The 27,294-nt window shown below is 42.4% G+C and overlaps 1 protein-coding gene across 1 annotated transcript in view; it reads left to right on the top strand.

The window, feature by feature from the left end:
- The window catches only part of LOC129099457 (ERC protein 2-like), a 138,834-nt gene that overhangs the window by 76,441 nt on the left and 35,099 nt on the right, over positions 1 to 27,294 (top strand). The window contains exons 15-16 of the mRNA XM_054608706.1: positions 20,256 to 20,403; positions 24,864 to 25,025. Of these exons, the coding sequence (XP_054464681.1) occupies positions 20,256 to 20,403; positions 24,864 to 25,025 (310 nt within the window). The remainder of the gene's footprint in view (positions 1 to 20,255; positions 20,404 to 24,863; positions 25,026 to 27,294) is intronic.

Genomic DNA, 27,294 nt, shown 5'->3' with positions numbered 1-27,294 from the left:
CTTTTTATCAAGTCATTAAATCAAACAAAGGCAAATGAGCTCTTCTACTTGCAGGGTAAATGTAATAACCTGTAACCCTGAAAATCAATTATATCCGTGAAGTGTGTTCATGTATCGTTTGTTTGCTAGTTACAGTAATCCATGGCATAATGAAGCTTAGAGCAGTAGCGACATTATGACTTTCAAATCCCCGATGTAGACATCCTGTCTGCACAGCGCCATTGCCATGGTTACACTGACTAAACACACAGAGAGACCAGCTGTACTGGCAAGGTCATGTCCCTGCTCACTGATCTCTCTGAGGGGCCTGGACACACACACACACACACACACACACACACACACACACACACACACACACACACACACACACACACACACACACACACACACACACACACACACCCTTACAAACTCATACACAGCTATGCACACATGTACAGCATGTGCACTCATTTAAATGCATTTAAAGCAAAAACGTTTCTTTTCATATCCATTTTTTCAACTAGCAATCAGCATTGCGTTCACATACACGCAATTACGTTCACGTGTACTGGTAAAATCTGCAGACAGGTATGGTGTTGCAGTGCCATTGTTGTGATAAGTAATGATGACACATAGAGGGTTGGTGCAGTGTGTGAATGGGATTCTCTGTCTTGCAGTGATGAGGTGGGGCTGACCACACATCACCTTCCTCACTCTGCAAGCAAGTTTGTATGTGTGTCCCCTCGTGGGAACTTCGGGCCATTCATCATGTCTGTCTGTGCTCCCGTGCCCTCTGACACACGTGTTTACCTTCGACATGTGTGTCGGCTGTTGGGCCTGTAGGTGTGTTATTATGTCAGGGCCTAGGCATGCTCCACCCTACTCCTCCGCCTCCTCCTCCTTTGAGATTTTGTCAATGGAGGGCTTCATCACATGGAAATCCCTGCTTCTAAGGTACAGTAAGGTAATGACAGACTTCTACCTAGGGCCTATACAGTAAGCATCAAGGATGTAGACTCCAGTGTTTCCTCAGTATGGTCGGTTTTCTTATTTGGTTATTGCTCTGTTCAGCCAATGCAACTGGAGGTTAAGTGCCGTAAATTTAACTTTTCTGACCAATTTTTTCCTCCGACCATGTTATTCTCTTGGACTGCACCCTGCAAACGTCACGCCTTGATCTCACTTCTCTCAGAGTTTGGCTGTTCTTGCATCAATTATGGTTATTTTTGTAAAACTACTTTTAATATTTTATTGGTGCTTATATCCGCATAGTATTTTTGGCGAGCATCAACACACCCAGTACATATGATTTAAAAAAAAAACCTTGACTTGAGTTTTGTAAAAATGACACACACTGTTTGCCTGCAGTATGGTAACTGTTGCTGTCATAGCAAAGAGGATTTGTGAGCCATGTACTGGCCGGGTGAAGTGGCATTGTCTCCTAAAGTCAATGTATGACTGACTGGAAGGTGGGAGCTGTCTAATGAAGTTGATGTTGAACTGAAAGACCGGTTGACGCTCGAAGAGTAAAATGATAGACAGAGATGGAATGGTCTTTCCAGAGACAGAAAGAAGTTATTGTCTTAATCTGAAGATATAATGAAGATTGTGTGATTGTGACACACAAAAACATAAAGAATGCAGTGATTGACAACTACAGAATAAGACAGGGGGGCCTCCACGTCAATGAGCCTAAGGGAAAATATTGCATGTGGAAAATGCTTTCACCTTCATCCTGAGTCAGTTTGCATTCTTTCATATTCTCTTCTTACTTTTAATTCATCACTCTTTTAAGGCTTAACCTCTGGAGACACTCGCTCTCCCTCCCTCTCTCTTTTGTCTTGTTCTATCTATGGACGGGTGGAAGAAGGCCTGGAATTTATCACACATACCTAATAATTACTATCACAGGAAATGGTCCTGAGGAAGTAGGTGCACCAGCTCTGCTAATTAGTGTCAGTCGCAAAGACACATGCACATACTTGCACGAGCATACACACACACACACACACGCTCACACAAACAGCTAATTAGCGTCGTTTGGTGATGTAGAAGTCTCGGGAACGCTCAATCTGATTGGCCTTAGGGAGACTAACACCCCCAAGTTTACCCGGTTGTATAAATTTCGAGACTAATTGATTTGAAGTCTTGTGAGGGTGTGTGTGTGTGTGTGTGTGTGTGTGTGTGTGTGTGTGTGTGTGTGTGTGTGTGTGTGTGTGTGTGTGTGTGTGTGTGTGTGTGTGTGTGTGTGTGTGTGTGTGTCTGAGCATTTAAGTGTGTGCATGAGTGGGCAATTGATTAGGTGGGCCCTGCGGCCGTAAAGAGGCAGACCAGGACACAGGACCGAGAGGTGACCAGTGACGGCCTCCTTAACGACGGTCCTGCCCTCAGGGTCACCAAAGGAATGAGAAAAGGAAGGGGAGGTCAAGGGAGGAGGTGTTATCAGTGTAGAAAAAAATATATTGTCATTCCAGTAGAGCATATTTGAATTTAGAATCTAGAAAGATTTCAGATTGACACATGGTCAAATCAATAGCAGCAGAGAAAGAGTACAAAGAGCTAACTGAAAGCCCAGAGAGAGTTTGCAGCAGTGAGGGACTTTAGAAAGAAAGAGCGATGAGTTATTTTAAGTGCAGCTGTATATAATATGTTGTTGGATGTGCTGGGTTGTAAAACAGCCATTAAAATCGTGGCCTAGTGAAATGCCCTCATGGTTTACCATTATGGGCACATGAAATGCTGGTTTACCCACATGGGTGAGTCAATGGGGCTTACTGGCATATATTCACACACTGTAAACACCTCCAAGCCTCTGTGGTTGGCACACACACACCTGAGCTCGGGCTCCTGTTTTTCTCCTCTGTGGCTTTTCTGGTTACTGCTGTCTGTCTCTGTGTCTGTGTCTGTGTCCCCCCTCCCCCCTTTTGTTTTGCACATTTTACAGATCGATTGAAAGAAAGCAGAACTTTGAGTGCTTTCTGTGTGTCTCCGCAGTTTTAGTTCTACCCATTCTCATCTAGTTTTTCTCAATCAGAGTAAGATACATAAAGCCCTCATAAGGGCTTCGTCTTTCTGACTCTTTGTTGGTTTGACTGGAGTTTTATTGGCTCCGCACGTCTCTCAGTCCTGGTTCCCAGGAGGTTTTAATACAAAAACAATAGTAGAAAAGACTGCTTCCCAGCACCGGGCTGCTCCAACACTGCACACCAGTCAGCCACCCCTGACACGTCTGAAGTGTGTGTGTGTGTGTGTGTGTGTGTGTGTGTGTGTGTGTGTGTGTGTGTGTGTGTGTGTGTGTGTGTGTGTGTGTGTGTGTGTGTGTGTGTATTCGTGTATTTGTGTGTGTGTATTCGTGTGTGTGTGTGTATTCGTGTGTGTGTCTGATTTGCTTAATTCAGGGATGTAGACCCAAACTGTAATTATCATTATGTACTTCTCGGCAGCGGCAGGAAACAGCCCAAGCAAGTTTGGATGAGCGTGTATACCCGCATTGAATGTGTTTGTGTGCAAAGAACAACATGTTTATACATGCATTTGTGTGTATGTGTGTGTGTGTGTGTGTGTGTGTGTGTGTGTGTGTGTGTGTGTGTGTGTGTGTGTGTGTGTGTGTGTGTGTGTGTGTGTGTGTGTGTGTGTGTGTGCACGCACAAAGAAGCAATAATATGAGGAGCAAGAGAGCTATTAACAGTGAAAGATAAGCAGATTGTGCCAGTGGCTATGTGATGATTTTTCCTGCTCTCGTCTTGGCCCTGCTCTTGTTCATTTGGTCTCTGCTAAATGGAGACATATTGGAACATGACGGTTCTCTCGGGAGTCGGTGGGTATCCAGAGTTTAGGCCTGGAAAGGAGAGCAAAGAAGAAGAAATGAGAGGAGAAGGGAAGTAGAGGAAATGAAAGGAGAAGGGTGGAAAGAGAAAAAGAAGGAATAAAAATAAAATCAGGAGAGAAAGTAGGGGTCATTGGAGTTAAGCTCACCGCTAGGATTTCAAATCTCATAAAAGCAAAAGCTACATTTTTCTTATTTGTTTGTGGAGAGAAATTATCGTTGACAAGCATCACAGACACTGTTAAGTTTCACAACTCTGCAATAAAACTTTTGTCTCATTTTTACGATATCAGAGTTGATGTCCAACAAAAAGCAAAGCAAAACCAACTGAAACGAGAAGGAAAGAGAAAGAAAAACACACCGAACTAAAACCCACAGTTTATTTGGAGCGAGCGTCACATCTATTCAAGATGGCAACCGCAGTTTAATCGTGTAGTCCTTCATCTTTAATGCTAGCATCAATAAGAAAAAAAGGCCTTCATGTGGGCGGACAGACTGCGCAGAGACAGGACTGGTCACCACTAAACAAACAACACAGGAATCCTGCAGAGACAAGAATGGCTAGAGGGAGTGTGAGCAAAGACAATGGCACGACTTTCAGGCCGTAGATGAAACACAGAATATAGACAGCGTGTGTATGCGTGATTGAGAATGTGGCCATTCATGAATGTCTTGATATGAGGTATGTCTGGTGTAATTTAAGTCAAGATCAGAGAACTGCAGAATAAACCATGCAATTTTAACGTACAATTTCCAAAGCCTGAACAAGACAGAAGGTTTTCACTGACATTACTGTAACCAAAACCCCAGTGAATTTTTTAAAACATGTATACATTTCAGTTATTATGAAGTGTGAGGCATTCGGAAAGATGATGAGGTTGACATTACTGTTACAGAGCTTGTGGTGGTGTGTTTCCTTTCATTTCTGTCTGTGTTTACACTTAACCTGTAGCACCCATTGAAGCATTCTGCAACAGAAACCACACTTTTTCTCAGAGTCACAATTCAGTCACGGGAAAGCAGAGACGTCATACATACAGTACAGGAATCAGTAGAGCTGACTCTTTCAGTGGTAACTGATTTTCTAATATCCATCGAGAATTAATCTCTTTCTGTCCATCCAGGATGGAAGATGCTAAGTTGCTCTCCCTAAGGTTTCTTCCTTTTTTTCTCCCCATTAAAGTTTTTTTTTCCTCTACCGATGTGAGGGTCCCAGGACAGAGGATGTTTTATGTATACGGATTGTAAAGTCCTCTGAGGTAAATTTGTGATTTGTGATTATGGGCTATACAAAATAAATTGAATTGAATAGTCCATGTCGATATGTACTTGGGCAAGACACTTAACCCCAAATTGCTCCTGCAGGCTGTGCCAGCGGTGTGAGAAAGAGTATGACTGATTAGATAGTCCTGATGGGCAGGACTCCTTGCATGGCACTTTGCGTAGCCCCTGCCATCAATGTATGAATGGGTGAATTGACTTGTAGAGTTAAAGCGGTTTGAGTGGTCCGAAGACTAGAAAAACGCAGTACAGTCCATTTCCCATGTACCATATCAAAAAGCACTCCTTGCAACTTTTTTCCGTCATTATTATCAAATACATACTTTTTCTAAAATATCAAATTAAATGCAAAAATTAGGCTAAGGTGTAGTCTACAACTAGCTATCTCATTGACTTAATGGCAACATTTTATGGTAAAAGAATATTATGAAGTTCTTGTACACTTGAAAGTCTTTAAACTGTAGTACCACTCACATGCCTAAAAGTAAATAGTCTCACGCAGAAAATAACAATATATGGCAAACCTAGCTAAGAACCGGCTATACCTTGAGCCTCTTCTCAACACACACATGCACACACACACACACACACACACACACACACACACACACACACACACACACACACACACACACACACACACATGCACTGACATATCTGATATGTCTCTGGTCCACTCATGCCATAGGTCTCCGGGTTCAGCATTTACTGAAATCAAATGTGTGTGTTTGGCCTTGGGTTACACACTCGATTGAATTAGAGAAAAGGTGCACGCGCGCTCACTTACTCACACACACACATACACGCACACACAGCCTCACAGGGACACAGATCTCTATTGAGTTAAAAAACAGAGCTGAGTGTCTTCTTCCATTGCAAGGGCTTTTATGTGATAAGATCGGCTTGAGGTGCTCTCCTATGCAGGATTCCTGAGCACATCAAACAACAGTAAACCACATCACAGAGGCAGGAAGAGCTCAGCTCCATTAGCCAGCCCATAAAGAACATGTGTATGTGTAACAGGAGAGCTACGCTAGCCACTACAAAAGGTTTACACACACAGGACAAAAATACTAAGATATGCAGTCCCCTGTCATACTCACAAGTTGGTGTGCATTTGGAACAAACTTATGCTTGTACACATAAACATTGCTGTGTGTGTGGTAGTATGGTTTGTGTGGTCCAAGGAGGCAGAAGGACTGTTTGTTCATAGTCCTTGTAACATATATATGGTTCTGGTTCTATTATCATAGTATGAGAACTTTCTGCATTTTATTCATTCCAATTGAGTCTTAAGCTCAAAGTAATGCTCTGGTTTCAAAAAGTGGCACAGGGGCGGGGCAGGGCTGGAGTAATGGCCTGGTAACTAAGTGACATGACATAACAGAATTCAGGAATTTGTTTCGCTGGCCTGATTGCAATCATTAGCTTGATTAGTACACAACTGGAACATACCTCCAGCACACACACGCACACACACACACACACACACACACACACACACACACACACACACACACACACACACACAACCTATCCAACACTACAACAGCAACGCTGCTCCATCTCTCTCAATCCTGTCCTCGATCACTTTTTGCAAAATGAGACGTCCCTCTTATGAGGTGTTTAGTGATAAAAGGCCAAAGAGACACCCGAATACAGCAAGAGAGAGACAGGATGACAAAGAGAGAGAAGGAAAGGGGTTTCAGGGGGGCAGAGGGAGAGAGAGGTTGACCCAGATTGAGTTTACCAGTTTTTGTTACATTGATTTGAAACAGATCTTCACTGTGTGTGCTGTCCAAGCCACAGGCAGTGAGATATCACTCTCTACTCAGGCTCAAGAGGATCTGACTCAAACTGGATGTCCATCACTCACTGTGACTGGCCTTGCTCTGATGTCTTAATCATCTACTGTGCAGAAGTGAGTCAAGAACCAAGATGAGAAACATATAAATGACATGTTTTAAACTGCATCAAACAATAGAACAAAGAGAAAGTAGGTGCATTGTGATGATGTGGATGGTGACATGGTTTCCCAATGACAGAATGAAATAGAGACACAGGGCCCACCCAGCTCTCTGCTAAACCATCGTTATATGTATTAATCCAGGGGATTAGGCTGCCTGCTAGCATTACAGGCATTCCCGTGCCAGTCAGCGATGTTCTGCCCACTGAGGTTAACATTTAATCCTGAAGATGACATATACACAAACAGTCTTATTGCCGCTGATGCCGCACAGGAGGCCAGTGCAGAGGGAGCATGCAAATGTAGCTGAGACTGATATGCATGTGTGTGTGTGTTGTGGATGGAGGCACAATCCTTGAAATGTGTGATAGAGGAGAAAGAGACTGGCGGATGGCGAATGGGAAACAGAGTATGTTCAGAGTGGAGTTATGCACTATGGCAGTCACTAATTGGTTGCAGCTCCTGTTGTGTGTTTGGCTTTGTTTGAGCATGTCCAATATAACCTCATAGGGGAGCCTCTGCCAGAGCAAACACACAAACACAGTGCTGAACCATAGCGCAGGCTTTTATGGTGTTGAAGACTTCAGTAACGTGACACCTAGGGCAAACACTGAGTAATAAAGCAATTGCAGCACATTGTTTAGATCCTTTTCCTGGCATAGTTTGTTTGTCAGACTCTAAGTGTCAGTTTCCTGACATCAGTGTCCTGACATGTCACTTTGGGAGCTCCTTGCACGATAAACATACATGCATGGATGTGCATGCACATAGACATGTGCAAAAACAGTACAAATGCAGCATCAACACTAAGCCCACATGTATCTGCACGCACACCACACTGCAGACATCTCAACATGTCAGTCACCGTGTGTTTCGTGCCAGTGTTCCACCAAATTTCGAAGCAGATTCCTGGTATGTCTCACTGCATTACTTCAGATAAAAGAGAAATAAACATTTCTTTCTTGCTTGCTAACTTGAATTCCTCAAATGCTCTTCACCTCATTTTAAAGTTGATGTTCTTTGACACTGACAGGTTTTTGTGTGTCAAAATGTTTGTACTTGCATCTACCCTTCCCGGCAGAGTCTATTTTGGTTCCTCTGTAGCTCTAAGGTGGTCTCCAGCAATCCTGGGCACAAAATGAGAGCTGATTGTTAATGCAAACCATGTCATCAATGTGTGGCTGTCAAAAATGCCCAGTCCTTTGACTTTTCTCCCCCACATGACTGTGTGCCACTTTCTCTGTAATTCTGTCTTCCTGTATTATCTCAGCATGTTTCTACTTCAAAGTCCTGGAAACACAAAAACACACCTGTATTCTCTCTGCCATAACAGTTGTGGGAAACCTAACAACTCTGAAACAGACCATGGTCACAATCTTTACAACACAACTGTACAAAACTACAAATGCATGTAATCACAGCCGGGGCCAGGGCGGGTCCAGGATTTTGTCTTTATAGTATATTATCAGTATAGTATAGTCAACTTTAGCAGTACCCTCTCACTCAGTGCCCAGAGAAAATGGGAAGACATTCTGTATGTAGGTCAATGTAGTGATTTTTACTGTATGATATGTAGATCAGTCGATTCAAGTTAAAGGCACATTGATAATCACCTATAGATCTTGCATTTACTGTAGCATTAACTTGTTGTTTTTGGACAAGATCTGAAAAGAACTCCACCTGAAGTCATTGTGTCACCTGCAAAATGGCATCATAATGTTTGTCTGCACAGATTACTGGTAATAGAGAAAATGTATTTTTGTGCGCATATGATTACTTACATTAGGTCTACTTCCATGGAACATGCATTTCCACAGTTTATACATGAAGGCTTATTTGGTTAGTAGAAGCTTTTTATGGAGCTATTGATTCAAATCAAATTGAAAAAAATTCAGATTAACCATAAAACAAATTATTCATTTTTACAATGACAAGGATAATTTGTAGATCAATATGATCATCTGGATGTAACACCTCAAATGTATTTTAATTTTGTAGTTTTGTTTGTGTGTGTGATTCTGACAGTACAAAAGTAAAGGTATATAAAAAAAACTAATTTAGTTAATGATTTCACTTACCCACAGTTCTCAGATGTCAGTGGAGCACATCCTTGTCTTTACACAGAAAAGCACCATCGTAATACTCTTTACTGGCTGGTCACAGCATGCACACACACGAAACACTCACAAACATAGAGGCAGATGCATCAAGCCGTGTCCCTCTCCTGCATATAAATATATCACAAACACACAAACGTAACCCTTTTAAAGAGCATGATGTATATTAAGTACATTATAACAAACTTAAATTCCTACTGAAACTCTAAGCATCATATTCAAGTGACCACAGACAGAATGATCAATTAACATTCAAGAACATAAAAAATATAAAATTACAACTTTTTCCCACACACACACACACACACACACACACACACACACACACACACACACACACACACACACACACACACACACACACACACACACACACACACACACACACACACACACACACACACAAATACTCCTGTATGAAACTATAGCAAGGAAAAGGACTGAGTGGAAGCCATTGTTAAAATGACTGTGATGTAATCTACCAAGGGAGCTGCTATGTTGTGTATGTGTGTGTTATCTATCTGGATATCAGTGGGTCTGTCAGCAGCATCTGACTACACACTACCACTGGTCTCTTTATTAAAAAACAGATGTATGCTGGAGTCAATGCACAGGTGTGTTGGATGGCCGGCTGAGCTCTTATCACAATGCAGTACAGTCTTTGTTTATGTGTGAATGTTTCTGTGGATCAGTTTATGCTTTAATGTATTTTTGTGTGAAAAGCAGACAAAAAATGATAAAGGCAAAATAAATCTGGACTCTAGTACAGCAACCTGACGCAAGCAGCTGAAAGATGTGAGAGCTAGTGTACTTTTTGCTGCAGTGATTACAGGGCACACACTTTTTGCTGTGTCATGCCTGCATGCTCGTACATTAGTCCATGTGTGCGCGCTTGCAACTTCAATTTTCATAATCTCATAAAATGCATAAACACACACGCTCAAATATTCCACGAACAAGAAGTGCCTTAATGACAAGAGCGCAGGTTGTTTCAATGTGTATCCTTCACACGAAAGATATTCACAACCACTATACTTTACAAATAAGGGTATGTCTCTATTGGGAATTCACACTAACTGACGAACAAGCAAATGCAATGACACAACCGGCTCAATACACCAGAGGCGTGATCTGTCCACACTAGCTTCAACATACAAATTACCCAGATTATAGAGCGGTGTGGGTGTATATGTCTGTCTGTCTGTGTATGTGTGTGTCTGTGTGAGTGTGCATGTGTGTTCTTGCGTCTATCTTTGTGTCTACTGTGTGCTGGTACAACTCCCCGTGTCTGTATTGACAAGGAAATAATAGTGAGTTTTTTTTTTTATCAGAAGGCCAGGTAGTAATCATGTTACTCTTTGATCCCATGATCCTCACTGATCTTTCTAAATATACAGCAGACCTGTCCGGACCTGGCAACAGCTTCTCTAATCAGCACCCTACCTAGACCACTGTTTGTGTGTGCGTCTGTGTGTGTGTGTGTGTGTGTGTGAGATAGAGATAGACTTTCTGTCTGTCTCTCTATGTCTGCGTCTCTGTCTTTCTAGCATAATGTCTTGCTTTGAATATATATTTTTTTCCTTACGCACTTTAAAGCTGGGCTAATGAAGTCTGTATAAGTTAGTATGTGGTCAGAGTGTGTTTGTTTGTGTAGCAGACTGTAAAGAAAGCGTGTGTTTCCTGCTGCTTCAACACAAAGCAGAGCAGTTTGAGCCTTTTTAGTTTTACTTACATTTTACCATCCTTCATTAAAAGAAAACCAAATTAACCAAGGTTGGAATCAGAGGATCGCTAATTATTAGCAGATGTGTGTGTGTGTGTGTGTGTGTGTGTGTGTGTGTGTGTGTGTGTGTGTGTGTGTGTGTGTGTCTGTGTGTGTGTGTGTGTGTGTGTGTGTGTGTGTGTGTGTGTGTGTGTGTGTGTGTGCATGCAATGTGGTAATGTAAGTGCATGCAGACTTTCATAAGTACATTTACTCAAGAACTGCAATTAAGGATACTCGTGCTTCTTTAGTTACTTAATTATTCTACTCCACTACACTTCAACGGAAAATACTGTACTTTTTGATTCCACTACATTTATTTGACAGCTATTGTCAACCAGCTACTGTGCAACATTAAAAGTCTGGCTACACAGTAATTCGTCTCTAAAATTAAACATACAAAAAAAATAGAATGAGGAATTATCTTAAGCCAAATTCTGACTGCAGGACTTTTACTTGTGATGTATTTTTACTGTAGTATCATATTATCTCTTCCACATAAGTGGTAACTGCTTTATAGATTTCACACAGGTGCGCCTGATCAAAATTTGTTTCAGTTTTCAGACCTTTATTTACATTACAGACTGGTGCCATATATAACCATCAGCACCTCATCCTTCCAACATTGAACACATCACGTCTGTGATCGGATGTATTGCAAAGAATAAAATATTATTTTATCCATATTTGTATGTACATTGTTTAGGAACACTGTACCACTATATACTTTGTCACTTTAAAAAAAAAAAACTGTCTCCCAACATTTGGTTACGGTTCAGGTTTCATTCTATGAAATTAATGGAGCTCTCTACTGGGAACACACACAAGACATTGTGGGTATTGTAGTTCTTCGGGTATGCAGTTTTTATACTGCTTGAGCTCATGTGGCTGTCATTGGAAATAACCAGGATTGGCTGATAGAGTGTGGGGTGAATGTTGGTATGACCTCGTGTGTCCTTTACACACTGACGGGAAATCAACTGGTCCAAGCTCCAAGGAAAGCTATAATTTCAAGAGTAATAGAGGCCAAAGGAGTGTACACGCATCTTCTCTCTCACGCGCGCATACACGCACAGTCAGCTTGCACGGAGTTAAGTCCTAGCTGTGCTGTAGTAACCACATTAATTGGGTTGTGTAATTGTCTGGCAAAGCTTTGTGGGAAACAGCCCATACAGATCTGTCCCTTCACCTCAAACCACTTTTTAAACATGGACTCCCATCGTCATGACAGTGCTATCCAGGAAATTGCTGAACATGTGTGTATATGTATTGTGTGTGTGTGTGTGTGTGTGTGTGTGTGTGTGTGTGTGTGTGTGTGTGTGTGTGTGTGTGTGTGTGTGTGTGTGTGTGTGTGTGTGTGTGTTATTCTGTGATCGCCTATATATGTGTGTGTGTGTGTGTGTGTGTGTGTGTGTGTGTGTGTCTCCATGGCTCCTTTAAGGGAAGTGAGTGTGGTGGCCTCCCATTCCACCGCATGTCGGCTGTGGTTCAGCTGTGGTCCACCACCAGGCCCTGCATTTGGAGCACAGAGAAAATACACCAGGGGTACTTGCTCCCATAGTTTTCTGGACCCGTCTTTCATCGGTTTTGTGTGCACTTGTGTATTTTGGGTGCACTTTTGTGTGTGTCGGCATGTGTAATACTGCGTCTCCGTGTTGTACTCTCTGCCCCTGATATTTTAAGGCTTTTTGGCCCCACGTCATGAGTGTGCTCTGTATTTCCAGGCTGCAGTTGACCGAAGTGAGAGAATCCATACAGAGGACAGGAAAGGCAGGAGGAATGAGGAGAGAGGAAAGCAAGGCGGGTAATTGAAGGGTTCAGGGTAATACTTAGGCCAAGGATGGCTGTTTCAACGTGTTTGCATAACCTCCTTGAACTTAATATTTAGCCCCACTCCAGAGTGAGTATAGGGCACAACGAAGCCAAATAGAGAATGATAGAGGTAGAGAGAAGAAGAATGATAGATAGAGAGGTCCAAGTCCAAAGCGGAGGTGATGCCATTCTTTCTCCGATGAGAGGCTCCTCTCTTTGATTTGCAAAAGAAAGGGAGGAGAGACACATTTGTGTGGCCTTCCTGTCCAAGAGCCTCTGATGAGCTGTGTTTGACAGAGGGTTATTTTAACACGCTGGAACACACAAGACTATACAGAGCACCTCTATTTCAAATGACGCAGCACAGAAAGTGTCCTCCTGGTATTTTTAGTTTACATTACTGACAGTTTACAGCACAGGCTTTACTGTAGCTCCTCTCACCCCAGTGCAGAAAAAGAGGGAAAGAATAATGCTCCTGTTTGTATGTAATATGAGGTCTTTTTGAACTTTGCATTTAAAACTTACTTTATCTTCATTGTTTCATTTCACATAGAGAGGCAAACGAAGTGAGAAAGTGATACATAATACTCAAAAGTGTATTAAGGTCTTAAATGTCATAATAATAATAATTCATAGCACGTTTTAGATGTGAGGATTATCTGTTTTTCTTTGTTTTACATTGTTTTTAAATAATTTACTTATGAAATTGGAGGGTTGGACACACAAAAATGAATATAAACAAGTTACATTGGACTCTAGGAAATTATTCTACGGTAAGCAAAATATAAAATATTTTAGACACCATCTCCTATGCCATTGTTTTGTATTGTCTCATCTTTGATGTAAAAAAAAAAAGGTGTGTGTGTGTGTGTGTGTGTGTGTGTGTGTGTGTGTGTGTGTGTGTGTGTGTGTGTGTGTGTGTGTTCTTACAGTAGTGTGACTGGAGCAGTGTTACTCATTCTGTAACCCTTACCTCTCTCAGATGACAGGAAGCTTTAAACAACCCAGCTTGTGTGTGTGTGTGTGTGTGTGTGTGTGTGTGTGTGTGTGTGTGTGTGTGTGTGTGTGTGTGTGTGTGTGTGTGTGTGTGTGTGTGTGTGTGTGTGTGTGTGTGAGACTGCGAGGCAGGGGAGCCCTACATGTGTGTGGCACAGTACCCCCTGTCTTGTTCTTTGTGCCTTGGGGAGACACTGTCAGTCAGCTGAGAGGCGATAAAGACAGAAAACAAACTTTAATGGAACGGAGAACCCTGCTCTACTATTGGTAGGATCCCTGGAGGTTTAGGATCAGGGCTCACTTTATTGGTTGAAGCTCGGTAGGCGGGGCCTGTGAAAGAAATCTCTGGAGATTAGCAGAGGTTGCAACTAATCTAATCTGTATTGTGTTTTTGCAAGGATTGATGTTAGAGATCGAGGTTGTGCAGGAAAAAAGTAGGCCCACACACACACTCAGGCAAACACGGGCACAGATGGAGACACCCAAGGTTATCCAAATGGGAAATGGCTGTCGGTGACATCATAATCATCGCTGACATCCCACTAGGCCTTGTTTATTTATCTATCCTGTTTTTACAACAACAGGAATCCACCCGACCCCTAGCTGATCCTCAGAAGGTGATGCATGGAGCTGGAAGTAAGGGGGGACACTTTAAACCTCCAGTCGTTCTGTTAAAATCAGTGCTTGTGTTTATTAAAGGAATAGTTCATCACTTTTGGGAATACCTTCAACCATGAGATTAAAATCGATTTTATATTAACATATATTAAATTTAAATTACATCCTTGTGTCTTTAATATATTGTCTTTGCCTTGACAAGATCTTGGTTTTGAGATAAAGTTAGATTGCCCTCTTCGTCTTATTTGTCTGCATTCACTCATACACACAAGGACACACAAGGACACACACACACACACACACACACACACACACACACACACACACACACACACACACACACACAGCCACCTGGTTTCTCTCTCTGTTCCTCTCTGTCTGGGTCTCTCTATCTGTCTCGCCTCTCTCTGGCTGGAATGCAGCGGTGGCCGTCTGGTCCTGCTCATCTCTGGGATCAGTCAGCCATCTCTCCTCGTCCCTGCTCCCACTCTAAACATTTGGCTAGTTTTGGCAGATTTGTTGATTTTTGTCCCCTCGTATTTTTCCTCTTGTTGCTGTAAAACTGATGCATACTCTTTCAATTAGACCACCCCAACCCCCCCCGCCCTCCCCCTCTTCCACCGGTCAGAGCTCTAGTGTGGGAGTGGGGTTGAGCAGAGTAAGTGGGATGTATATTTTATTAGTGAAGTGAAAACACACACAACCGGGTCCAGTTCTGGGAGAACCATCTGCTGTCATGGATTTTTCTTGGGAAGCACAGCTCAAGGTTTGCATGCAGTTTAGCATTCTTGCTTGATGCTCGTGATTAGCATGTAATGTCTAATAAAGCTGCTCAAGAGGAATACTGGAGTTGACATGCATTTTAAAATGAGACAGGCGTGCAAGATTTATTTGCATTGGGTATATATAAATCCCATTTTATCGATCAAGATAAATAAAGGCTTTCAGCCATGCAAGCATTAGGAAGGAAGTGGGTAATAAGTGCATCTGGTATGTGGCTTCAGGTTAGCGGCTACAGGTTAGCATGGAGCTAATCCTGCCTAAGGTAGCCAAAATTTAGCTTGAAGTCATATACAAACATGTTACCCACATTTAGAGTTGAAACACAGATTAACCATTTTAACTGGCTTTGCAATAAGTTTACCAAATGAAGCCAGAGTTTTTTTTGTTGGAAATAGACATTTTCCGTACCTCCTCAGTTGTAAATAACCCAGTGTTCCATGGCCATAAATAAAAGTGTCACTCAACCATGCCCCATTCTCATGTCCTCTGCTTGCTCTCACCACAGGCCTCTAGTACCGCTTAGCCAGGGGCCCTCAGCCTTGTGCCGCACCTTCACACTCACAATCAAGGAACGGCCATAAAATGCACATGGAATGTTTCTGCAGAGCCGGACAGTTAAGTGGTTGAAGGGCATGATCACAAACTAGAAGACCTTATAATGGATGGTCTGGGAACAGATATTAGTGGGCTCCCCATGTTCTTGCTAACAAAATACATCACAAATGCACATGAGGACATGAAAGCACAAATGTGTACAGACAGGCAAATGCACGCACACATGCACACACTGCGCTTAGAGGCAGACAGTATTGATGGTTCCCTCGGGCATCACACGGACGCATCTGTTTCTGTCCCGCTGACTCTCTACACTCATAATTTCAAGTAAGTCATAACACAAATTATAAACACATATCCCTCAACCGTGACACCTAGGAATAACAACATGGAGTGCGCTGAGCTGATTTAGGGTAGGCTGGGACTCTTAAATCTTTACCTTTGCTCCTTTCTTCCCTTCCTCCTCTCCTTTTCTTCCATCTTTTCTCCCTCATGCAGCACAGGTGGCTGTCACTCTTGTCAAACACATACTTTCCTCTCTTCTATTGCCTTCATCTCTTTCTATTTTTTCCATGACCCATTGGTTCTTGCCGCGCTTTCTCCCAGCCACGACACGCCTCCTCTAACATCCGCTGTCTTTGAATTAGTTTTTTTGCAAATGTATGCATTTGTGTTTATGCTAACTCTTGACCCCATCTTAACCCCTCGTCACCCAGAAATCTGTCTGGCCTGCCAATGTCCCATCTGCTCTTTGACAGCAGCTCCACCTCAAAATCGTCTTCATCAAAGTCTTCTCTCCTCACATCTCCTTACCCTTCTTTTATTCCACTCTTTGCATTCCAGTTTTTCTTTCCGTATCATGTCTGCTGACCCCCCCCTCTCACCTCTCGCCTCTCATTGCATGGTCATGTACTTTAGCCATCCATCTCCCACCTCTATGGAACCAAATGTCTCAGTATGTCCCAGGGACCACGAAGGTTCAATTGGAATCACATGTTGTAGTTGAGCTGAGAATTTCACCCCTTATAAATAAGATGTCAGTCCTGCCTATGCTTTTCCACAGAGCCTTGCATGCTCACTATATACTTATCTATACTACTAAAAGTATATATGAGGAATGTTATATGATGTAAAACTGGTATCTCATAAAATAGAAAAAGTCAAGTACACACATTTTTACATGGGATCCAGCAGTAGGATTTATTTGTCTTTTTATTGGAGTGCCTTGTGACTTTTCAGTGCATGGGGTCTGACTTTTATGAAGACTTATCACAAGTTTTTACATGAAAAAACTATTGATTGCGACCCCTTTCAATCTGAAAAGAAATGAAGATAACTCTTTGTTTGTCCAACACTCGCCAAGTCTAAGTTAAGCAAGGAGGGAGAAAAGAGGGGAGGAAAGAGTAACGGTTCAACCACTCAAGATCGGCCAGCTGATACAGTACAAGCATTTGTCTTTGTGTGTGTGAGAGTGTGTGTGTGTGTGTGTGTGTGTGTGTGTGTGTGTGTGTGTGTGTGTGTGTGTGTGTGTGTGTGTGTGTGTGTCTGATAGATGAATCCTGTCTACTAGATTCATGTACATTGCAAGTGTGTAAAAACAACTAAGGCCAAATGGCCACTCAAATTAAATGTGATTAAATACTCCACTGTGAATCAGGTTCAAAGACTGTAAGTTATACTAATCAGGACACACAACCAGCCGACTCACAATCACTGATTGAGGATGTGGGAGACAAAGTTTACAGGCTGGCTAATCATAATAATGCCTCTTTTTTATTGTTTTAGGAAGACATCACTCAGCAGAATCCTGCAGTACAACTCAGAGAGCACCCACAGAGAGACAGCTCTGTAATCTGCTGTGTTAATTTAGAGCCTGGAAGTGATTTAGGTTGCACTGATGCATGGCAGCCACTTTGGTTTGTAGGTTTAATTTAGTCAGGCTCAGAACGTCTCAGGGTCCATCAATAATTTTCAGTTTGAAAGTCTGTACCTGTGCTAGGAAGTGCAGGTGTGATGGATGCGACAGCCGTGTCTTCACAGACAGCTGCACACATTCTGGTCAGAAAAAGATAACTTACAGTAATTATTTTTGGGAGTAGCATCCTTTTAGAGGTCTAAAATTGCTGCATTGCCACTAAAATGTCAGAATGTAGAGAGACAGCTTAGGTTTTGTGTATGGCTTATTTTTAGCTGGGTTGTGTTACTACAACACATGCTGGAATCAACAAAGTATCACATCATTATCTTTTTTTGGTGAGTAATCAAACACCAAAACCTTGTCTTTCATCAGCTGATTCAACAGAGGCAACTTGATGAATGGGGGTATAATAGACCTTCACGAAGTGACTCTGTGGTTGTCAGAAGAAGATGCATCTTTTTTAGATGAGATCAAGGATTTGATAAACCTCCCCTTTAAAACTGGGGTGGGACGTTAGTGCCCCTAACCTGTCATTGCACCCAACCAAGTAGGCTCTGCACTTAATGCATCACCCACTAAGATTGTCTAATTATTTCAAAAATGTTGTCCCATTCCCAATGGTATGTTTTTCAGCTCAGTGTCCAGTTATTTTATATGTATTAAAAGCCACATACTGAACTAAATTGACACAAATTTCTGTGAAGTCAATGCTAAAAGAGGAGAAAAGGTGTGACTATAAGACTATTAGGCTATGGCCTGATGTTGGAGTTCCCCTGTCTGGCAGTGTGCTGTAAGGATGGCAATCCTGCATGTAGGGCTGTTAATCTGACACATTGTTTATGAACAGTGACACTTGTGCCGCATTCCTTGCCCATATATGACTCTGTGCATCACCTCTTTACTCTCTTGACACAGACAAAGATACAGGAATGGAACTCCAATTTCCACTGTGCCAACAAATGTAAAATTCATCATTTGGTTTGTTAGGCCTTGGATATAAAACTGTGTGTGGAGGGATTTAAAAATGAGTGACGCTGTTGTTTGATTTGCGGATGTTTTATGGAAGAATTCTTTTTTTTAGAAAGAAGAATTCTTTGCCCCATTTTTACATTGTGAATGGACAGGTCAAGCAGAATAAACCTGCAGTGTAAAGCACATGCTCTTGTACAAGTCCAATGTGTGTGTGTGTGTGTGTGTGTGTGTGTGTGTGTGTGTGTGTGTGTGTGTGTGTGTGTGTGTGTGTGTGTGTGTGTGTGTGTGTGTGTGTGTGTGTGTTCCCATTACAGTCAGCATTAAAAGGAATAACAGTGGAGGTGTGGGGAGACGAAAAGTGTCACGTTGGTCCTGCTTTGTGATTAATGGTGTGATTAGCTGCTCCGATCCATGTCAGAACCCACATGCATGCACTCGCAAATCCATGCACAACATGCCAGCACACACTTCAGCACACAAAAAAACACACAAAGGCCTATTAATGGCCTTGAATGGGAGAATCCAGATGCGGCGTGCAGATAATTGTACTAAAAACACCAAATGTGGAGTCCCAGGCCAGCAGGACTTTATTCTGAGTACAGTATGTTTATTTTCCCAATTGAGTTATTTCTGCAGGGACTTAAATCATGGAATAAAAACACTGCAAATGCAGGTCAATTTTTAATTAAGTCCAAAGTGTATTTTGAATCTCTACCTCCTCCTCTACCCCTCACCTCACCTCACCCAAACCCAAACATTATACCTTTAAAAGTGATTTGACAGTCTGGTGTTTGGCCACTTTATGTTTATCCAACCCAAAATATCTTCAGTGCCTACACACTAGATCAGTTTGAGACATCTGCAATTGACAGATGAATTTAGGCATATTGTAGAGATAATGAACCATAAATTAATTGACCTAGTTTACTGTACACATGGGGGGGGGTATATCTGGCAATCTATGAGTATATGTTTTCGGTTCTGCGTGTGTTTACAAAAGTGGAATGTGTGTTTGTCACGACTGTAGATTTATTACATCCTGCTTGAAGACGACGATAGTCATCACCTATCAGCGCCAAAGGCTCAGCCTACTCTGGAATGGTTACGCAAGGCATTCTCTTCAGTCCTGTGGGTGTACAATTGTACGTCTGGTTGTGGGTGGGTGGGTGTGTGTGTGTGTGATGAAGCTCGTTGGTATGTTGTCGTCAGTATACACACTCACAGACACACACACTGTTGTAACCGGCAGTGACAGGGGAAAGATGTCATATCCTCTTCAGCCTACTCTATTAGACTCCATTACACTATTACATGTCCATGAGTCACACTGAGGTACCACTAATACAGCACTTAGCAGACCACTTCAAAGATGTCTGTCTCTTTTCTGTGGAATCTCTGTCTGAGTTTAAGGAGCTCTGGAATGAGTGAGCTTGCTCTGACATCTGTAATACGTACAAGTGCCCACAGCTGCAGATGTGGTTGCGGTGTATCTTTGTCTCTGTGCTGTCTACCTGTCTATTTTCTGACAAAAAAACAGATTTCTACATACCGATTTCTTATTTTTATTTTAGGAATACATATTAATGATTTTTGATTTCATATTTGTCCATTTACAATAACATCCCTTCTTTCCTGTTTCCTCTTTCCCGCTCTCATCCATTCAGGCAGCAGGCTTTGCTGGCAGCCATCAGTGAGAAGGATGCTAACATCGCCCTGCTGGAGTTATCCTCCTCCAAAAGGAAAAAAGCCCAGGAAGAAGTGATGGCTCTTAAGAGGGAGAAAGACAAACTCATGCACCAGCTCAAACAGCAGGTACATCCACCACACGTGACCACCAAGCTTTTTATATGTGCATATAAATGATGAATTAAATTTACAGCCCTCCTGGTCTAAGAGGTTGACTGGCCTGAACATGAATCAAATGGAGCCTGCCCTTGCGGTCACCGTTTAGGACATGTGAAACAAAGCAGCGCTACAAATTCAAACCTGCTGCCGATGATGAAGCCTTGCCTGCACTAGAACAGCCTCATGGGCAGACTTTTGAACTCTAAAACCAGGAACAGATAGAGGTTAATAATCTGTGGTAGTTAACGGAGTAGACTTCCCCCACCCCCAAACCACATTTACTGTGTTCAGTCATCATAAGCCAAGCCAGTCAAGCAGGAACTTTAATTCCAAATCCAGGCACATTAACACACAACGAAATCTTGAAATCTCTCAACGATCATGTTGCAATCAGAGTCATTAGATGCACTCAAGTCGCAGACAAAGGTTGTTGTAATTGATGAGTCACTGGCGGACTTTTCTGTCTAACATCATCTGGTCAAACAGACATATTTCACAGAACACACTTACTAACGCACACACACCTATTTCCCATACTGTCCTAGCTCTCAATATAACCTGAGGTTGATGAAGGTATGTCGGTCATTAAGGTCTGGTCAGACCACATCAGTGACTGAGCTTACGTGAATGCTAACAATAATGAGCCAACAGCAGGGAGTCCACATATACGGTCTCTTGAGTCACAGGGGCTTCTGGGAAACATGGTGCATTTAAAAGTCAACAGATGCAGTGGCTGGGTTTGCATTTTAGTGCGGACTTGTGTTTGTTCGTGTCTCGTAAACGGTAAACAGTTTCTAGGGGGTGCAATTCTGTTCGAGGAATTTCAAGGAAAGCTTATTATCTGTTTATCGCCATTGGATGCGTCATGTTTTCCTCTTTGGATAACCAGCAGTTAAAGTCCACCTGATGATACGATGAGCTCTAATTGCAACGATGCGGCCTCCGGGCCTGGAGCAGAAAGGAAAAAAAAAAAGAAAGGAAGGGATGGGAAAAGAGAGGGTTGAGCAGCACATAAACTTTCCTATTGTCCTCTTTCTCATACATGCCAGCCTTATTTTTTTACAAAGTCTTCAGGCAAACATATGCATATAAATCCATGTTAATGCTACTGCTAAGTGCAACTGTGTACCAGGCAGCGCTATGACCACCTACCGCAGGGGCCCTGAGAGTGTGAGACTTTTTCATCTATTAATGTTACGGAGGTTGTAAGGTAAGTAGTTCCGAAATGGAGTCCCTACTTGGGTTCCTTCCATTAGACAGAATGAGCTCTCTGGGGGTTATGTTGCTCAACATGACACACACCGGCGCTCTGTCTTCTGACCCATTGACACACATATCAGGATAGGTTGCCTTCCTTAGGACCACAACAGGCAATGGCGGAAGGAAACCGATCAGGAAATGCCAAAGAATTATGGGACTCGGAGTCTCATAAGAGAAATCTGATATGTAGACAGCAGATAGATTTACAGATAGCAGTGCCCTGTCTGACCTCCCCACATGCCTCCTTTGGAAGAACTTGTGTGTGTGTGTGTTTGTGTTTGTGTGTGCATAAAGCCGGCGGTCTAAGACAAACTTTCCTTTCTCAGACTGTTTGCTTCCCTTTGAGGCATATGCCTCCTTCAGCACAGACACACACACACACACACATATATAAAGACACAGCCACACATATAAACACACAAGAATAGTATAGTGTTTAGATTTCCCGAGGAGAGAGTCAGAACAAATGTGTCCCCATGTGGGAATTCTTCGAGTGGTCCCATCCTATTGATGGATGGCCAAGTGTCACTGGTGCTTTGAAGCTGAGAAAAGATGGATTTGGAATCCTCAGAAGTGTGCCATTTTTCTCTGATTTCCTCTCCCTTTTCCTCTTTCTCTCCCTTTATGCCTCTCTTTCATGATGGCACATGAGCATCAATCCTCTCTCTATGCTGAAAAGACAGATTTTGTGTTCTCAGAGGTGTGCCATTTAATACGGCGTACTGAAAACGATCTGCCTGCTTGCTCTCTGTGGTACTCAGTTTTACTGGGATAGCATGGCAATGTAACACGCTCAGACACACGAACAGAGACTTGATTAAAGGAGTATGTATAAGTGTTGGTAAAAATGTGCAGCCTTTACCCAGCTGTGTGTTTAAGGCCTTTCTTGTCAGCCTCCTGTGTCCATATGTGTTAAAACAGCTCTGCTCTAATCAGGACAGGCTTGTGATTTACAGAGGGCTTGGGTTGAGGTTTGGGATGCAGCTGTGAGCACAGCAGCGGTATCATCACTGCCATGTTTACGCCAGCAGCTGCACTTAGATACACATGCAGAGACCACTCGCTGCACACACATAGTACAGGCCAAATCTGTTATGGTTAGAGATGTCAATGAAGAACTCTCCTCTCCCTTCCTCTCCTCTCCCAGCAGAGCCACCTGTGTCTATTCCGGGCTGCCTGATCTACAAGCAGGCCTGGAGGCCATTACTGAGCTGTTTACTCTGCAAAGGGCCTAATTAACACTAATTAAAACACACACATTCCAGCACACAGACATTTTATAGGCTCTCACCTTCTTCGCACATGCATACAGGGATATGTCTGTAAGAACAGAGTGGATGTGTGTGCTTTGGCATGTGTGTGTGTGTGGCTGTTTGAATAAACTGGATGGCCACATGTGGGCTGTCCTGACCACACGGTGAGATTCTTCCAGAAGCAATTCATCACATCATTCAATTGTGTTTTTGTATCAGGTCATAACATTTTAGCTTCATGCACACACTTACATGCACACTCTCACACACACACACACACACACACACACACACACACACACACACACACACACACACACACACACACACACACACACACACACACACACACACACACACACACACACACATATGCAGACAAATTCTAAGACATTTGGCTTGTCATCCTACCATATTTGGTTGTAATTAGATGAACAGGAACAAGTTATGTGGTTCTTATTAGATTAGCAGCAAAGACTAAACACACATTAGCCTTTTGACCCTAAACTACTAATTCGTTTTGAAAATATTTCTCTATCAGAATTAAAATTAGTAAGCATTGGGGAAGAATCTGTATGGAAGCAGCTACAGCGTGTACTGTGTTGCAGTACAGTAGTTACATCAGCTGCACGTTATATGATAGTAATTGTCTTCACCTTAATGACAGGTGTCAGCTCTGTAACTGTTGCATTGAGGCCAGCCCCACCCAGTCACACCTGCTAATGTCAACACCTGAGGTCACAGAGGGCCGGCCGTACACCTCAACCTAGCCTTTAACTGATCTAACCACTGGTCTGGTGTCTCTCTCGTCTGAGCCCTCCTCCATCCCTCACTCTTCATCTTTATCTCTGTCTCTCTCTTTCCCTCTCACCACGTTATCTGTGTTCTCGCCTTATCTAACCAGCACTTCTCCAATTTAAGCTAATTGCTAACCTCTTTAATACCAGCCACATCCTCTCCTGTGATCCTGACTGGCTCGTTTCCTCAGTCATTAGGCCTCAGCGCCTTATCTCAGCAGCAATGTCTCCAGGCTGCTTACCACTGTCACACCATTTCCTTCATATCTTCCCTGCTGACTCAGGCTTCTTGTCACTTCCTGCCATGGCTGTCTCTCATTTAAACAAGGAAAGCCGCAACATTTTGGATGAGAGATGTGTGCACGTCTTTCCTTCGAATCATCTTCATCCCATACACAATCCCACCTCCCACTCTGTATGTCATGTCCACCCTCAGGGGAAGTATGTGCAGTTAAGAGAATAAAGCTGAGCCTGTCAATATATCTGCACCCACTCTGTCTCTGTCTATCTCCCAGACAGCTGGCCTCAATGGAGTTGAGCTGATTGTTAACGTTAGTCATCCTATGCTGTAATCTTTCTCCAAAGCAGCGGTGTTGGCAAGATGATAGGCCCCTTCCACAGATACACACAGATGAACAGATATACACAAAAGACACATAGTCCTGCTTACCCATTCACAGGCATACAGACAAATACATATTTGAGTGTAATCTCAATCAATGACATCGAAAATGTTGTTGCTTCACCCGGGCCAGAACGCCTGTGGCCTTAAACTACATGAAACCCTCACAAACTGTTCTTACTAAAATTCATCTAATCCAATTAAATGATAATCTGCAATACGGATGACATTTGACAGATTTACAATACTTTCATCAGGCACTGCGACTCACTCAATTTATGACCTGTCAAGTGTTGTTAGCACTGTTTTTATCCTCTGCGATTGGCTTTCAACATGATTTTCCCCCCATCCAAGAATCCCTCAGCCTAATCATTCTGAAACCCCGGGAACATTTTTAAGGAACAAACAAGCCGTGTTGGAGAAATGAAAGGCCTAGTGTATGCGTGTTATAATTATACGTTATAAATTTTCTTGTTTATCTCCTTTTCTTGGCAGACTCAGAGCAGGATGAAGCTGATAGCGGATAACTACGAGGAGGATCACATCCACCCTCAACATCACTCTCACCATTCTCACCACTTGCATCCAGCAAATATGCATCACCGAAGCCTGCCAAGAGGGCCCCCCCATGCCAACCACCGACCCCCTATGGACCAGGTCAATATGAATGTGGACGCACACAGAGACACACACAGACACACACCCACACCAACCAGTTTGAACTTGTTTACACAAGTTGACATGTTTTGGGCTCTCATCTTCATGCTTTTTAAGTTGGTGCAATTTCATATTTGTCATCTCCACCACCAGTCAGTTGTGGTCGGACTCTGCAGCAGAAAATTTCCCTTCTCTCCTCTCCTCTGTCTCTTCTCTCTCAACTCCATTAGTTCCTGCCAAGTCAGTTATTCATATCATTTAGATAATAGGCCTGAAGGGAAAAGCTGCCAAACGAGTGTTTTTGATCGATGGGATTTGTGTGTGAGATAAGTTTATACATCATTCATCTCTCATATGAGCTCCTTCTCTCAGTCTGAGTATCACATACAGACTGCCCTGAGGACAAACATAATGTGTCTGTTTTTTGAGAGCTGAAGAGAACTGTTGTTGTCATCAGCACAAAGTGTTTGAGTGTTTAGGTGAGCGTGCATGCATCCATGTGTGTACATACTGTAGGCATGCCTGTACGTGTGCGTGTTTAAATGCATATGGAGGCGCACACCTGAATCTTTGTTGATAAAATGTACCCAGATCAAATCAGTAAAAGGGAAGGCAATTTTCCAAGAAAGACAGATGATTTAGCTGTCTTTCCATTAGCTAATAAAAGCTTCTAGTTATGTGAATGCAATATAAACTCATCACAGCTCTATTGTTGTCAAGAGGTTGTGATTGGGGGGATTCCAAACTAGGAAAATGAAGTATGTGTGGTGTGTGTGTGTGTGTGTGTGTGTGTGTGTGTGTGTGTATAATGTTTGGTGATTAAGATGAATACATGGGGATTTCCACATCAGCTCTATCTGATATGCACTAATAAATGTTTCTAGAATTTATGAATGTTTCTGAAACTGCTGCCTAAATTGGAGTCAATCATGCTTGGGGGATCCCCACACATGCACATATATACAAGCACACAATCATATTCATGCATCATATTGGCAATATAAAAGAGTACAGGATAGCTGGTTTTAATATTCTTTTAGCCTTTTACCTCTGTGGAAAGACTCCTGTGGAAAGACTCCTGTGGAAAGACTCCTGTGGAAAGACTCCTGTGGAACTATTGTTGATTCCTAAAAGAATGTGAGGGTCTGGGGTTGATTGAATACCATATGCATACTTTCACGCAGACTCTCACACAGTAGGGTATATTTATTTGAACATTTGCATCTTTTTCAACTACAGAATTAATCTACATCTATTTTGAAGCTTTTTGTGGCATATGCTTGGGTATATCTTCTAGAGTGGGCAAATGACATGGAACATAGTTTAACACTTGAAACCACCCTTTAATTCTACAAGGACCACTTTCAAATTGTAGTGGTGTAGTTATTAGGTTATATTATGTTTTGGCTTGCCAAAATGATAATAATTAGCTATCAAGTCCCTGCTTTGTTAGATTGTATTGCAGAATACTTTGCAACCAGGATAGGCTCCATATTAAACAGTTAGCTGCAGGGGTCTCTTTTTAGTATCACGCATTACTCTCCTTTACTTTGCACTTGTAAATATCTTTCCTTCAGTATGGCTACCAAGCACTATTTTACTACAGCAGTGTTTATAGTGTTTGACATATGAAACAGTAGCTCTCTGCAAGTGATATTTCAACTTTTCAAGTTGGAGTGAAAAGCCTAGCAAAGAAAGTATTATTAGGGTTTCTCGGAATTGTTTTTAAGAATGCAGGGAATAACAAAATAACTCATAAATCCGGACCGATTGGCTAAATTATTCTTTCTTTTAAATTTTAATATTTATGTCTATAAAAGACAATTGTGATGGCTCACACTTTGTATGCAACATTTGGGGGAACAATTTAAGTCAAATTGCTTTTAAAAGGGGACAGCAATAGAAGTAGATAAAGCATAGGTTTGAAGACAATGCCTACAAATGTGTATTTGTGCAAATAGTGTAGATTTGGTCTAGTCAGCTGACACATCGGATAGGAACCAAATGTCAAAATCAATCATCCCCTTCTATACACAATCTATTATTATTTAGCTAAATTGTTTCTCTGTCGCTCTCCCTCTTGTGTCAAGCACATAAGCTTCAGAAACATCACACCCTGCTGACAGAGGTCAGCCAATAACCTCATGGCTTTTCCTCATATCTGATCTTTGACCTCATAAGGAAGTTCGGCAAAGGTCACGGTAAGTGTGTGTGTGTGTGTGTGTGTGTGTGTGTGTGTGTGTGTGTGTGTGTGTGTGTGTGTGTGTGT

The sequence above is a fragment of the Anoplopoma fimbria genome, chromosome 12 (assembly GCF_027596085.1).
Source record: "Anoplopoma fimbria isolate UVic2021 breed Golden Eagle Sablefish chromosome 12, Afim_UVic_2022, whole genome shotgun sequence".
Lineage (NCBI taxonomy): Eukaryota > Metazoa > Chordata > Actinopteri > Perciformes > Anoplopomatidae > Anoplopoma > Anoplopoma fimbria.
This window is presented reverse-complemented; position numbering and strand designations above follow the sequence as displayed.